A 15,546-nucleotide genomic window follows, 5' to 3' on the forward strand; every position below is an offset into this window, starting at 1 on the left:
GAATTTGGGAGAAATGTTGTCAGTAGTTTATAGAATAAAACAAAAATGTTCATTTTACCCAAACACATACCTATAAATAGTAAAACCAGAGAAACTGATAATTTTGCAGTGGTCTCTTAATTTTTTCCAGAGCTGTATGTGATCAACTGCTGTGCTACAGGTAGTATCAAGCACGTTCCCATTATACTGCAGTGCATTAAAAAGACTGCATCAAGTATGAGGGGCCGTTCAATTCAAAATTTCAACTTTTTGGCTATAACATATATCAGAACGGGTGTAACATATGTTAGAATGGGTATAGCATATATCAGAACGGGTATAGCATATATCAGAATGGATATAGCATATGTTAGAATGTGTATTACATATATCAGAATGGATATAGCATATATCAGAATGGGTATAACATATATCAGAATGGATATAGCACATATCAGAATGGATATAACATATATCAGAATGGATATAGCACATATCAGAATGGGTATAACATATATCAGAATGGATATAGCATATATCAGAATGGGTATAACATATATCAGAATGGATATAGCACATATCAGAATGGGTATAACATATATCAGAATGGATATAGCATATATCAGAATGGATATAACATATATCAGAATGGATATAGCATATATCAAACTTGTGTGGATATACAGCAAACTGGATACATCAAACTTGTGTGGATATACAGCAAACTGAATACATCAAACTTGTGTGGATATACAGCAAACTGAATACATCAAACTTTTTTTTTAAGAATTGACACGTGACACAGCAACAAATGCACGTGCTTCTGTGACCGTCATTTCATAATTATCTTCAGTAATGGCAGAGTCCGCGAAATCTGTAATTGATTTAGTCGACAAACTGGCAGGTGATAGGAGCCTGTTAACAACTTTAGCAAATGTTTTAGAAAACGGGGGTCGCAGGATGCACGAAGTCGTAAATGAAAATAATGTGGAAAAAGAATTAAAAACTATTTTTTTGAGACCAGCTTCATCAGTTGCCGCCGGGCCTACACATTCCGAAATCAGTAACACGTCAAGTCTTGCATCATCTTATTTCACGAGGTCAACGATACGACCACCACAAAGATTAACCCAACCAACCAAAAAGTAAGCATTACCTAGTTATATTTATTATTTTCAAGTGTGTTTTAAATTTTAATAACACGCATTTTGTGTGTAGGCCACACGGTAGTGTCCTATACACCTAGGCACGATAAACCAAATACGTGCATGCACGCCAAAAGAAGTGGTAATTCATAAATTCGTAACAGGCTTTTGTAACGGGAAAAAAAGTTAAGTTTAGTTTATGTGTGAGCTACGTTGTTATATTATTGTTATTATTTTAAGTAATTTATATTTGTATACATTAATGGATGCTTGAAACAGCCATACTGAAATGTAACTTGAACGAGTACTACATTTTCACAAAAGTAAGCCTATATACATGAATGAATAAATGCACATGTTATGAAAATAATGTGATATATTTCTTTGTTTAAGAAGGCGACCAACTTTCAAAGGTCCTGCTACTTTTACAAAGGAGGTAGTATTGCTGGGCGGACCTCACAACAATGTAGTTGTAAAACACGGAACCAAGCAATTACTCTATGAAAGTGGGCATGTGATGAATGCCTTTGAATTCCACAAGGAGTGGTCGGCTGAAGAACTTCTAGAGAATATTAGATCAGCTTTCAGCAGTCATCTTCCTCCAGGAGCTAAGTATGCATGTTTATTATTACTAATGCTACAGGGCAGATATACGTTAAGATGTACTATAGATGTTCTGCAGTTTAGTGCTATATAGGTAAAGTGTTGTGCTGTGGATTTTTACAATAGTTATACTATTAATATTAAAATCCACTGTGTATTTGTTACACTTGTATTATGTGTGAAAAATAAATACAAAAAGTGCCACACTGCTTGCACTTTACAAGTGTTTTAAAACATGTTTTGCTTTAATTATTTATTGGTGGTTGTTGAAAAACGTTTTGCAAGATCGCTATCCAAATATCTTAGATTTAATGCAAGAAAAACCTTATTTAATTACAGTTTGGAAATACTCATGGCTTGCCACAATAAACTGATAGCTCCTTCTCTAATGAGGAACCAAACACTCAATGGTTGGATGATGAACAAAATATTTAAGCAACGCTCTGTCTATATTCGCCCCTCTGTTGAAATCTTGGATCTGCAAAGGCTGGACCAACAACCTGTAAGTTTTATTTTTCTTGTTTTGTGAAATATTTGCCTCATGTCTATTTTAGGATTAAGTTACTAGGGTTTAGAAGTTTTGCTGTGTTACTTCTAGGTAGATGACATGCAAATCATATATTATACTTTTCTATAATTTGTCAGGGACAGTAATAAGTTATCTGTTCATCTGAAATTGTGTATTTGAGGAATTGTCAGAGAAACAGTATCCATCTTTATTAATAAATTAAGCATTCTTTGGCATCATCTGTCATCGTAATGCAGTTACACAATTCTGTTTCAGAAATAATTTTTATCCTGTTTAAAGAAAATAATACCACAGATTTTTTACTTTTAAAAATAAGTATGCTTTTGATGTAATGTATAATAAAACAAATAGATTTTCTATTTTGAATATTCATACATTATTAAGTTTTTATTCATTTATTTCATATAACATATATCAGAATGGATATAGCATATATCAGAATGGGTATAACATATATCAGAATGGGTATAACATATATCAGAATGGATATAGCATATATCAGAATGGGTATAACATATATCAGAATGGATATAGCACATATCAGAATGGGTATAACATATATCAGAATGGATATAGCATATATCAGAATGGATATAACATATATCAGAATGGATATAGCATATATCAAACTTGTGTGGATATACAGCAAACTGGATACATCAAACTTGTGTGGATATACAGCAAACTGAATACATCAAACTTGTGTGGATATACAGCAAACTGAATACATCAAACTTTTTTTTTAAGAATTGACACGTGACACAGCAACAAATGCACGTGCTTCTGTGACCGTCATTTCATAATTATCTTCAGTAATGGCAGAGTCCGCGAAATCTGTAATTGATTTAGTCGACAAACTGGCAGGTGATAGGAGCCTGTTAACAACTTTAGCAAATGTTTTAGAAAACGGGGGTCGCAGGATGCACGAAGTCGTAAATGAAAATAATGTGGAAAAAGAATTAAAAACTATTTTTTTGAGACCAGCTTCATCAGTTGCCGCCGGGCCTACACATTCCGAAATCAGTAACACGTCAAGTCTTGCATCATCTTATTTCACGAGGTCAACGATACGACCACCACAAAGATTAACCCAACCAACCAAAAAGTAAGCATTACCTAGTTATATTTATTATTTTCAAGTGTGTTTTAAATTTTAATAACACGCATTTTGTGTGTAGGCCACACGGTAGTGTCCTATACACCTAGGCACGATAAACCAAATACGTGCATGCACGCCAAAAGAAGTGGTAATTCATAAATTCGTAACAGGCTTTTGTAACGGGAAAAAAAGTTAAGTTTAGTTTATGTGTGAGCTACGTTGTTATATTATTGTTATTATTTTAAGTAATTTATATTTGTATACATTAATGGATGCTTGAAACAGCCATACTGAAATGTAACTTGAACGAGTACTACATTTTCACAAAAGTAAGCCTATATACATGAATGAATAAATGCACATGTTATGAAAATAATGTGATATATTTCTTTGTTTAAGAAGGCGACCAACTTTCAAAGGTCCTGCTACTTTTACAAAGGAGGTAGTATTGCTGGGCGGACCTCACAACAATGTAGTTGTAAAACACGGAACCAAGCAATTACTCTATGAAAGTGGGCATGTGATGAATGCCTTTGAATTCCACAAGGAGTGGTCGGCTGAAGAACTTCTAGAGAATATTAGATCAGCTTTCAGCAGTCATCTTCCTCCAGGAGCTAAGTATGCATGTTTATTATTACTAATGCTACAGGGCAGATATACGTTAAGATGTACTATAGATGTTCTGCAGTTTAGTGCTATATAGGTAAAGTGTTGTGCTGTGGATTTTTACAATAGTTATACTATTAATATTAAAATCCACTGTGTATTTGTTACACTTGTATTATGTGTGAAAAATAAATACAAAAAGTGCCACACTGCTTGCACTTTACAAGTGTTTTAAAACATGTTTTGCTTTAATTATTTATTGGTGGTTGTTGAAAAACGTTTTGCAAGATCGCTATCCAAATATCTTAGATTTAATGCAAGAAAAACCTTATTTAATTACAGTTTGGAAATACTCATGGCTTGCCACAATAAACTGATAGCTCCTTCTCTAATGAGGAACCAAACACTCAATGGTTGGATGATGAACAAAATATTTAAGCAACGCTCTGTCTATATTCGCCCCTCTGTTGAAATCTTGGATCTGCAAAGGCTGGACCAACAACCTGTAAGTTTTATTTTTCTTGTTTTGTGAAATATTTGCCTCATGTCTATTTTAGGATTAAGTTACTAGGGTTTAGAAGTTTTGCTGTGTTACTTCTAGGTAGATGACATGCAAATCATATATTATACTTTTCTATAATTTGTCAGGGACAGTAATAAGTTATCTGTTCATCTGAAATTGTGTATTTGAGGAATTGTCAGAGAAACAGTATCCATCTTTATTAATAAATTAAGCATTCTTTGGCATCATCTGTCATCGTAATGCAGTTACACAATTCTGTTTCAGAAATAATTTTTATCCTGTTTAAAGAAAATAATACCACAGATTTTTTACTTTTAAAAATAAGTATGCTTTTGATGTAATGTATAATAAAACAAATAGATTTTCTATTTTGAATATTCATACATTATTAAGTTTTTATTCATTTATTTCATTACTTTGCCATTTTAGGAAGACTGGGATAAAACTAATGTGCCAGATAATTCTCAGGATCCTAACTGTATTCGTGAAGAGACACTAGTTGCAGATGAAATACTTGGATGTTCCTCTGAACCTGTGACATCCAATCCAGATGGTCTGCATAATGCTGGAATCGCATTTCCAAACTATCTAGGCTTGGACAGTAATGATCTTCATGCAGTACAGGATGTTTGTGTTTCTGCAGACTCTGTACTAACACAGACACCAGTGTCATTTGGTGTAGAGGCATCTAAAATACACACTACACTGTTTCAGTCTACATCTGCCATGACTTTGGAAACTAATGTTCTGGAGAAAAAAGGATCAGATTGTTACAAGTAAGATATTGCTTCATTTTTCTCAGTTTGTCACCATAAATGTAACACCAGTGTAACACCAGCTTTGTTACCATTGAATTTAGGAGGAACGTGTATGTAAGCAGAAGAGTTTCAATAAAATATCTTTTTATTTATTTTTATTTTAGACAGTATACATCGCTTATCTATGATTGTATTGAGCTTAATTCTTCAAGTGATGAAGAAGGAGTACAGTTTGCTGAGAATTCATCTGTCCGCTTACATGATGGGTATTTTTTTCAAAATATTTATAATGTGTCAAAATGATTGCATTTCTCCCACTAATATTTTTGCAATGCTCAAGTGAACCCTATCGTATACAGACAAAAAATATAGTGTTTTATATTTTTAGCAAAAGTTGTGTTCACAGCACAATGTATTAACTACCTAAATGTTCTTTTCTTTTAGAGATCAAGTAACTCTTCATGATGTTATCACAAATCTTGCCCTACAAATAGATGAAGATGCAGTTTCAAAGTTCAATATTGATAGAATAAATATATGGGATGGTGCACTTCGTGGATTTAAGCGCAAAACATACAAGCCAGAAAATAGAATGTCTGTAATGTTTACTGACTCAGATGGCAACTCGGAAGGAGCTGTGGACAGAGGTGGTCCTACAAGGGAATTTCTAACTTTATTAATGCAGACACTACAGAACAGTAAAATATTTGAAGGTTCAGAAGACTGGAAAAATTTGACCTGCGATTCCCAAGGTAATTGTAGTTTTAGGTATTTAATTTGTTTTTTAATCTTAATTTTCTTGCAATACACCCATCTATAATTTTTTCACATGCTTCATTCTTTTATGTATTTCAATAGCATTACGTGATGATGATTACTTTCTGGCTGGAAGAATTATAGCCATATCTTTGGTGCATGGCGGACCATCCCCCAACTTTTTTTCTCGGACATTATATGACAGTCTAGCCTATGACCCTCAGCAGGTCACACCTTCTGTGAAAGACATCTGTGATTGTGATATTGCAGAGATAATTTTGGAGGTGCGTTCAAAGTTTTAACTTGAATACATTTAATGAGAATCTGTGTACCACTATTAATAATAATACTAATGTATTATTGGAAAATATTCCTCTTTACATAGATTTGTTGTGTGTTAGCAGTTTGTGACTATTGCCATGCTTCATGTTATTCTCATACACTCCCCCCACACACTAGTTTTTATAAAGGTTTGGCTGGTATGATGTTGTCATACCAATTCTGAGTTAAGTTTTATACTTATGTTTTGACTTTTTCAGATGGAGAATGTGTCAACACTAGAGGGGCTTAAAGATGTTGCAGCCAAGCACTGCAACCTTCTGCATGTGGCAGGATGTTACCGCTATTTACAAAATCTGCAAGACAGAGATGTACTTGTACAAGACTTCATGAAGTGGTATGTTTGTGGCCGAACAAGAAATTCCCTGGAAAGGTACATTTATTTTGTCATGCATTTCAGTAGATTACTATATTTATACTTGTCAGTTGAAAACATGAGTATATTAAATATGGAGTGAGAGTGTAGCAAATACCTGTTCAACCATTTAATTAATGCTTACATTAGCAATATTCACATTGAACTGTGAGTAATAGTTTGTTTAGATTTATAAAACATGTTAAGTACACTGTCACAGTAAATGTAGAAAATATTCTGTGTAGTTTTGTAAGAAATATCTGAACTGATGTCCAACTTTATTTATTAGTACGGTATGTGTTGACTGGTCACTAACATGAAGAAAGAAGCAGGCATTCTGTTTTTCATGTACTTTATATATGTTTCCTAGGTTAAAAGAGGGATTGAAGACGCTTGGTGTGCTTGACGCCATTGTTGCACATCCTGTTCTTTTTGCCAATTCATTTTGCTGGAGGGAGGAAGTGCTCACATCTGAACAGTTTTCAGAATTGTTCAAAATATCATTCAGCACTGCTGGAAGTAATAAAAGACGTGAGGAACAAAGAATTGTGGGCTATTGGAGAGATTACCTACAGGATGTGGAAGGTAAAGATAATGTACTTGCAGCAATGTGGAAGGGCTGCTGGGTCATTGCAGCTGACAAAGTGGATATGGTTTAAATGTAATATGTACTTTTTCTGCAAGAAAGTGTAAGGTTACCTTCACCCAAAATCCCTGTATACAGCTAGGTTGAGTCACTTGTCACCTGAAGCTGTCCTAGGAACCAAATTTTCATACCAAAATCGTAATCCCCAAAACTGTAATAAGCCAAACACTCTAAAATGCTTGCAGTCAAACATGCAGCCCAATAATATACACCTGCTAATAAGCAAGTAATTACTTTCATATTGAAGGGATCAAGTTTGTTGCACCTAAGGTGACTAGCCATGGCCATCAATTGCAGACTTGCCATTCTGAGATATATACTTTGGCTCAGACCTATATGAAAGACATTTACTATATTATGGTATTCATAAAGGTGACGGTCGCGGGGCTGGGACAAGACCTAAAGCATCGTCAATTTTCACTACATTAATTGTTTTCTGTACCACAGCCACCAGCAAGCTTTGGGGGGAAAAAATGTAGGAATATTTAACGTTTAAAAAAATAAATACACATTTTTCATATTTAGATAAAGTGTTGGAATATAAAAATACCACAAATGCCTTAATATCCCTTTTTACAGTGTGGTAATTGTTTGAATGTAAAATGATTTTAAAGAATATGATGTAATCCATGTGTATAATTTTGCAAAAGAAAGTTTAACTTTGATGCACAACACTTGTTTATGCATTTATATAATTATTTACTTTTATTTTTCACTATTTTTATTTTCAGATGCGGATTCCAGCGTGTCATTAAGACAGATTCTAGCATTCATTACAGGAGCAGACAAAGAGCCACCTCTTGGTTTTCAACCACAACCGTCTGTTGAGTTCCTGCATGAGAATAATGAAGGATATATCTCCAACTTTCCACAAGCTAACACATGCTGCAATATTTTAAAGCTACCAATTTTGAAGTCCTTTGATGAATTTAAGAAGCAGATGGATTTTGCTATTCTCAACTCTCCAGGCTTTGGTCACCCCTGAGGCAGTCCTTCATACTCTTACCAACTCCATGTTCAGTTGGACAGTTTGGGACAGTTCAGGCTTTTTAACTCGCATCTCAATGCATTTAGGTATGTTTTACTCGGGTACCTCATTACTTGTTTAAGAGAAGTAGTACTGCACTTAACAGAATGCAATGAAGTGTGAGTTAAAAAGCCTGAACTGTCCCACTGAACATGGAGTCATATGGTCACCTTAAGTATAAAACAGTTCAGTGCAAATGTTTGGGACAACCACACTATTGTACAATTATTTTTGTTTTGGTTAATTTAACAAGATGTGGTTGTAAACCAGTTTTTGAACACATGGTTGTTTAGTCTAAATGCAAGTTAATAAGCGTCTTCATTGATTTTATAAGGCACCTGCAGCCAGAAAGCAGTTGCATATTTATAGAAAGGGTTGCCATTGTTCTCATGTCCTCAGTGAGCCACCATAGAAATGTTTGTGTAGTAGCAGCTATTTGTTTGCAAAATGTAATTGTGTCAACAATGTAATTCACACATTTTTAGTTAATGAAAGATACGTTTTCATAATTATAGATGTGGGTATGCAAACTTTTCTTAACAAAAAGGAATGTAATGTGACTGTTTGCCAAATTTGCTTATAGACAAATGGTCTCAAAAGACAAATTCATTTTATTACAATTTCTTCATAGATAGTCAATATCAATCATATTATTTACCTTTTCTGCAAATGGATTTCAAATGTTTGCCCGCGATTGCAGTTTAACAAAAACAGGAAGTGCACAGAAATGTATTGTTTTATTTTAAAATAATTGTTTCACGCTGAATTTAGTTACCTAAACAATTTGCTCATACTCCAGAAGTTTACATGTGTATACATGGTGTCCTGCTATAATAATTTGGCCATCCCGATAAATTGTTAGTTAATGTTAGTTTGGTTCTGAAATTGACTAATAAAAACAAAAGCGATATACTTTATTGTAGCGCTTGGTTGAGCCACCTTTTGCAGTGCAAAGAGCCTCTAACCTGCATTGAATCTACTAGGTGTTGCGTCATTCTTTGGTCCAGGTTTCTCCAGATCGGTGCGAGTCTCCTTTAGTTCCAACATATTGGTGTGTGGGATGTGGATGGGTTTATCTCCGCTGACGAGCCAGGCACTTACACAGGTGCTCAATTGGATTTGTGTCTGGGCTGTGGGGCACCCATGGAAGTTCAATGCCTTCATTCCTTTTCAGACTGTGGCCACACAAGACACACTACTAGATGTTTATTGAAGGATATCTCAATTCTGCACGGTGCATTAACATTTGAAAGAAAAATCTATTGCTGTGCCAAGATTTGATGCCCATACTCTTCAGAAGGATAGCGCTACATACCACTCCTTACATGTGACCAGTCCGGAAGAGAAATCAAATCAAAGCATTCCACTTTTTTCCCCTCGGTGCTCCAAAGCCCAGACATCAGTCCGATTGAGCACCTGTGGCAGTATCTGGATTGTGAGCAGCGAGCTACCAATCCCAAGCCCCCCCCCCCCCCCCCCCAATCTATTGCAACTAAAGGAAACTCAAACATGGATATGGAGAAACCTGAAGCACAGCATGGAACACTAGGTACTGTAGATTACAAAAACAGTAGAAATAACTGGTAAAATGTTGTGTTTTAACTTGTCAACACAGTTATAGTTATTATAAAGAGGTTACTTGATTATTACAAAAACTGGAAAGTATAATAATTGTAGATGTTGAATGAGAATTAAAAGCAACAATTTTGATCACATACTTTGACAGGTTCTTTTGTTAAGTGCATGAATATTTGAAAATTAATAATTTGAAATAAAATGACAAGTTGATTTATTATATTTTTAAAGTAAATGTTTTTGCATTACAATATATGTTTTCTATCATTTTATTTAGCAATTCACTTTGTAGGTATTACTGAGCCCATTGGCATCTTATAAGTAAGATGTGAATGTTATTACATTTAAAAATAATGCATGTCTGTTTCTGAAGAAAATGTGTAATATTTAAAATTAAATGGTTACAGTGGAAATAAACACGCAAACTGAAGATAAAAAGCAAGGTATAGAGGATTACATGGAAATTTTTAACATGGCACAAAAATAAAACCAAGGCATATTTTATTCTATGATATAGATGACTTAGAAAAGAAAAAAGCATGTTTTCAAAAAATAATTTTATTTCTCTTCCATACTTACATTGTCTCTGGCTAGATTTGCACCTTTAAACTTTTACAATTACTTTCAGAAAATCTGGAGAAGCTTTTGCTGTGGAGCAAAAAGCTTTAAAAATCACCCTGAAAATCTCCCATCTATCTGAGGTGCATTCTGTGTGACCATATACAGTTCAATTTGATGAACAGTCTTACACTCAGGAATCCTGAGTGTGTGACTGTTGGGCCACTCTTTAAATGTAATATTTGATGAGCAGTAGAAAGATTTTTTTGTACTTCTATGTGACGTCAAACATCACGCTTCATAACCAAAAACGCTCTGTAAAATATGACACATGAACATATAATGATCTATTCCATAATTTAAATCATCAGTGCTCGGATCTACCATTGACTGGAGGTAGTTTATTTGCTCTTCAGACAGCAGTGTATTTTCATGCAATATATGGTCATTGGTATCATAGTCTGGATTTTGAGCACCATCGATATCATATTCTGATACAGGCACATCATGAAGAACAGTACTGTTCTGCAACATTCCTTCAGTCCACAACTGGTAAGGAGAACGATGTCCTTCAGTACTCAAGGTGTGGTTATTCCACTGGTGCATGAATTCTGTGACAGATCTATTGATCTTGCCCAAATAAACATAATGAAGAGCATAAATGTGGTACCCTCTTATAGATTCTAATATTCCCTGATTTTCCATCCAGTGAAACAAGTCACTGTAGTAGTGTATGACTACTCTGTTGAGCTCTGCCCACAGCCGCTCAATTCGTTGGTTATGAACACTCCTTCCCGCTATGAAGCTACCTCTATTTACACCCCTCATAGTAATCATAAAGCGGGCAACTCGAATATTCTCTCCCCCTAGATCCCCCCTAACTCGGTATGGTAGTCCAAATTTAGATACTCCATCTTCAAACAGTGTTAAAACTGTTTGGGACAAATTATTTGTGCAACATTTTAAGTAGATGAGAAGTCGACTGAAGCCATCCACACATCCATGGAAAATAAATCTCCATGACACTAGCTTGTGGTTACCATCAATGTGCCTGTGGAAACAATAGAAACTCAATTTAATTACAAATACAAGCTTCAACGTGGATATTTATAATTATGCATGCATGCTGCTGAGATCGGTATTTTCCATCTCTTGTGGCTCCAATAATACAAATGTCCTCCTTGGGTTGTGCTATATTGTAAAATAATAAAATGCCAACTTGAATTATAACTGACAACTGAAAGGAAAACAATTATGAAGTTATTTTTCGTAAGGATAAGGTAGTCAGTAACAAACTTCTTACATGTAAACTACTGTACGTCTATGCAGATATTTGTGGCATTTTTAACCTGTCCTTGACCATTAGGTGGTCTTTTATCACATACAAGCTTGCAGAGGTGGGCCAAAATAAATAATCTACATAAAAAGATATGAATTTAAATAACTATGCAGCACAGGTTGTGTTACATATCTTGTTTGGTAGTATTTGATTAAACTCCTGCGAGCAGCAAGCTTTCTATATGACATATTAGGGCGAGACAATGTCAGGAAATGGTTTGAAAAGAATATGCATACCATAAGTGATTTGGCCCGGGCACATTGTAAACTCTGCGTCTAATTGCTCTTCGTTTTCTTACAGCTCTTCCAACTGGATCTAAAATAGAAAGCCGCTCCCGAACCCTCCACCTTTGCACTCTCACTCCTCTCTGCACAAGACTGCCCCTGACATAGCTTTCTCCAGCATTGGGAGTAAGAGACAAAACGTGTTGTATTTCATCATCAAGACTGTGATTACTCATGTCAGAAAATCTGTTGTGATGGGAGGTATCCATTCCCATTTCTTTTCTTCTGCGATACACAGTAGAAACGGAGACTCCCAGGCATTTTGCAATTGCTTTCCATGAAAATCCCATTTTCCGAAGAAAATCGATCTGGTTACTTCTGATTGAAAATCTAAACACACAATAGGAATTCAATATTGTTAGCGGGTCGCTGTACTAATGTTAGTGTGGCATTATAACACATGGCCATTAAGATCAAAGTGTATGGATAATTTGTATGTAGTCTGTATAGGCAGGTCTACTTAGGCATTCATACAGGAAAGATAACAAACATACTTATCTTAATACATACGTCCTTATTACACCTACGTAATGTATTACAAGAAAACCTGTAGCCTATAAGAGTATTTTTATGTTTTACAGAAATAAGTAGTGTTCAGATTAGAGTGATATGTCTACAAAAGATAGATTTGTGAGGAAATACATTCGGATTAAAAAAAATGCAATATTGAGACAATACAATACAAATCGGGGCAGGGACAAAACCTACCACACGCTGGTCTATATAGTAAAGTAAAGTGTAAGGGTAAGGGCAAGTGCACATTGGCCCTAATCTTAAAAATGATGCCGATGGATATATTTATATTTTCCCATCCCAATACATTCGTATTTATATAATGGCTTGTACTATTCAAAAAGTGTATGTGAATTCTGAACACGATAGAATTATAAAGAGTTAAAAAAAACAACTTTTTGAAATGTCCCGATAACCCTAAACACGAATACCGGGCATTGTCAACATGTAACTCCACAGCACTTCATTGTTTAAATAAGTACATTCATATATGTGTGCATTTCCTTGTAAAGAAAGCTGTACTTTTTACCTTGGTATTCCCACGTGTCCTTGTCTCGCTGCCACGGTTCTGTAGGTAGAGTCGCAAGTATTTACTTGCATAGAGTCAATATTAATGCGTAAAGATTCAACTGCACATTTCAGATCTGTGTGAATTTGTTCAAATATGGAAATCAAACTTGGATGTTGAATATCAGCGTAGAAAAAATAAATAAGAATTGCTGCTATAATTTCGAGATGACTCTCTAGTTTAAGAAACAAAACTTCCATCAGTATTATGTCTCTACGAAGTTCCGCTTGCTCTAGGCGTCTCAAACACGACTTCAAAGAAAGTAAAAACTCCTCAATATCGATTATTGATGCTACACATGTGTTAATCGGCAAACAGAAAAGAAAACAGCAAAACATAAAATTAATAAACGCCATGATAGGATTACCTTCGCCGCTGCACTTCACTTTTCCGACCCCTTTAATTGTATGTGTATATATATATATATATATATATATATATATATATATATATATATATATATATATATATATATTTTTTAAATATCTATGGTATGTTTATACATCATGTATTAATCATTACATGGCTCCTATCACCTGCCAGTTTGTCGACTAAATCAATTACAGATTTCGCGGTCACAGAAGCACATGCATTTGTTGCTGTGTCACGTGTCAATTCTTAAAAAAAAAAAAAAAGTTTGATGTATTCAGTTTGCTGTATATCCACACAAGTTTGATGTATTCAGTTTGCTGTATATCCACACAAGTTTGATGTATCCAGTTTGCTGTATATCCACACAAGTTTGATATATGTTATACCCATTCTGATATATGCTATATCCATTCTGATATATGTTATATCCATTCTGATATATGTTATATCCATTCTGATATATGTTATACCCATTCTGATATATGCTATATCCATTCTGATATATGTTATATCCATTCTGATATATGCTATATCCATTCTGATATATGCTATACCCATTCTGATATATGCTATACCCATTCTGATATATGCTATACCCATTCTGATATATGCTATACCCATTCTGATATATGTTATATCCATTCTGATATATGCTATATCCATTCTGATATATGTTATAGCCAAAAAGTTGAAATTTTGAATTGAACGGCCCCTCATAATCAAGATTGTCAAGATTTTTACACCAGATTCAGCCCTCGACTCCTTTGATTGGACATCAAGTGTGCAGGTACTATTCAAACCGACATGCGATGAGACGTCAAAGTCGAAGATTAATTTAGAAACGGGCGAAAATACAAAACATAATTGGTAACTTAGAAAAAACCGAATGCTTTTAACGGTGTATTTGAAGATATGTATGGAAATACATATCACTCAAAGGACACAATGGTTATTGTAGCCTTTGGAAAAGACGGTACAACGAAATTCGTTATTTAAACCCGGCGTAGTGTTATTTTCATGCACGCGGAAAAAGTGGTGCACTGCGCTTGCTCGCGCATGCCTAAACAATGCATAAACAACTTACGCTAAGAAAGCAGGGAAGCGCCCATTCAAATCTGGTACGTTATGCTGTTTTTGGTCTTTTACATCTTTTTAAATTTAATTTAGTATATTTTCCAGTCATTTACATTGTTGTTAATGTAACATTTACATTGTTGTAAATGGGCTGAGTTGAGTGGGGGACGGAGGGGGGTGATGCTGGGACGCCAGAATCACCGTCGAGCCCTCTTGAGGTGTCGTGGGCTAGTCGACGAAACACTGAGGATGGAAGGTGCCCACTTGAAGACCCCAGAGATGTACCCTACTTAGCTCAGTCCAGACGGTTGTCATGCTGATGCGCTGGGGAGGCCGCACTGTGGTTGATCCCCGGAGCCAGCATCGCAGCCGTTGTGTGTGCTGATGCGCCAGGGAAGCAAAATAAGATGACCCCTGGAGCCAGCATTACACTTCAGCCATTATAACACCAGACAGAAGGATATCTACATCATCATATGGAAGGAAACGTAAATGGATGGAGACACATATGGATCACATTAGTTTACTGTAAAGCTACGTCTTAGTTGGTGCTTATCTTGGCGAGAGCCGAGTTCAAATCAGCATGAAGGTTTAACATCTACTCTCGTGTAATGGAATTTTTTTATCATATATTCCACCGTTAAGAAAATATTACGTTAATATTTATCATATACAATACATTCGGTCTTGGACATTTCTTTTACTCTTGCTTACGGTGGACTTCTCATTTTGTCTTGTTTGGCGTGAATTTTTTTTTTCTTTTTTGAGAAACTGATTGTCTTTTTCTAGTTTAAGTTTGCAAAAAAAAAAACGAATGTATAATGAATGGTAAATGAACCTCTGTTTGACAATTGGAAAACACCCATCAGATCGCAATTGATTGTTTTGATACGTGTAC

The 15,546-nt window shown here is 35.0% G+C and overlaps 2 protein-coding genes and 1 long non-coding RNA gene across 3 annotated transcripts; all 3 read left to right on the top strand.

Annotated features, from left to right (window-relative positions):
* The first annotated feature begins 692 nt into the window (after positions 1-692).
* On the top strand, positions 693-2,410 carry LOC131697485 (uncharacterized). Its single transcript, XR_009307312.1, has 3 exons — positions 693-1,124; positions 1,518-1,736; positions 2,067-2,410. It is a non-coding gene; the product is annotated as an uncharacterized LOC131697485 (long non-coding RNA).
* A 525-nt stretch (positions 2,411-2,935) lies between these two features.
* LOC131697486 (uncharacterized) lies at positions 2,936-5,289 on the top strand. The gene is made up of 4 exons (XM_058986599.1): positions 2,936-3,361; positions 3,755-3,973; positions 4,304-4,466; positions 4,914-5,289. Exons 1-4 carry the CDS (start codon positions 3,072-3,074, stop codon positions 5,262-5,264), a joined length of 1,023 nt encoding a protein of 340 aa, XP_058842582.1. The 5' UTR covers positions 2,936-3,071; the 3' UTR covers positions 5,265-5,289.
* A 124-nt stretch (positions 5,290-5,413) lies between these two features.
* Positions 5,414-9,116, top strand: LOC117963821 (G2/M phase-specific E3 ubiquitin-protein ligase-like). The gene is made up of 6 exons (XM_058987421.1): positions 5,414-5,508; positions 5,687-5,994; positions 6,101-6,282; positions 6,538-6,710; positions 7,063-7,277; positions 8,070-9,116. The coding sequence occupies exons 2-6, from the start codon at positions 5,835-5,837 to the stop codon at positions 8,321-8,323; spliced, it is 984 nt and encodes a 327-aa protein (XP_058843404.1). The 5' UTR covers positions 5,414-5,508; positions 5,687-5,834; the 3' UTR covers positions 8,324-9,116.
* The last annotated feature ends 6,430 nt before the right edge of the window (positions 9,117-15,546 follow it).

Source organism: Acipenser ruthenus, chromosome 15 (assembly GCF_902713425.1).
Source record: "Acipenser ruthenus chromosome 15, fAciRut3.2 maternal haplotype, whole genome shotgun sequence".
Classification (NCBI taxonomy): domain Eukaryota; kingdom Metazoa; phylum Chordata; class Actinopteri; order Acipenseriformes; family Acipenseridae; genus Acipenser; species Acipenser ruthenus.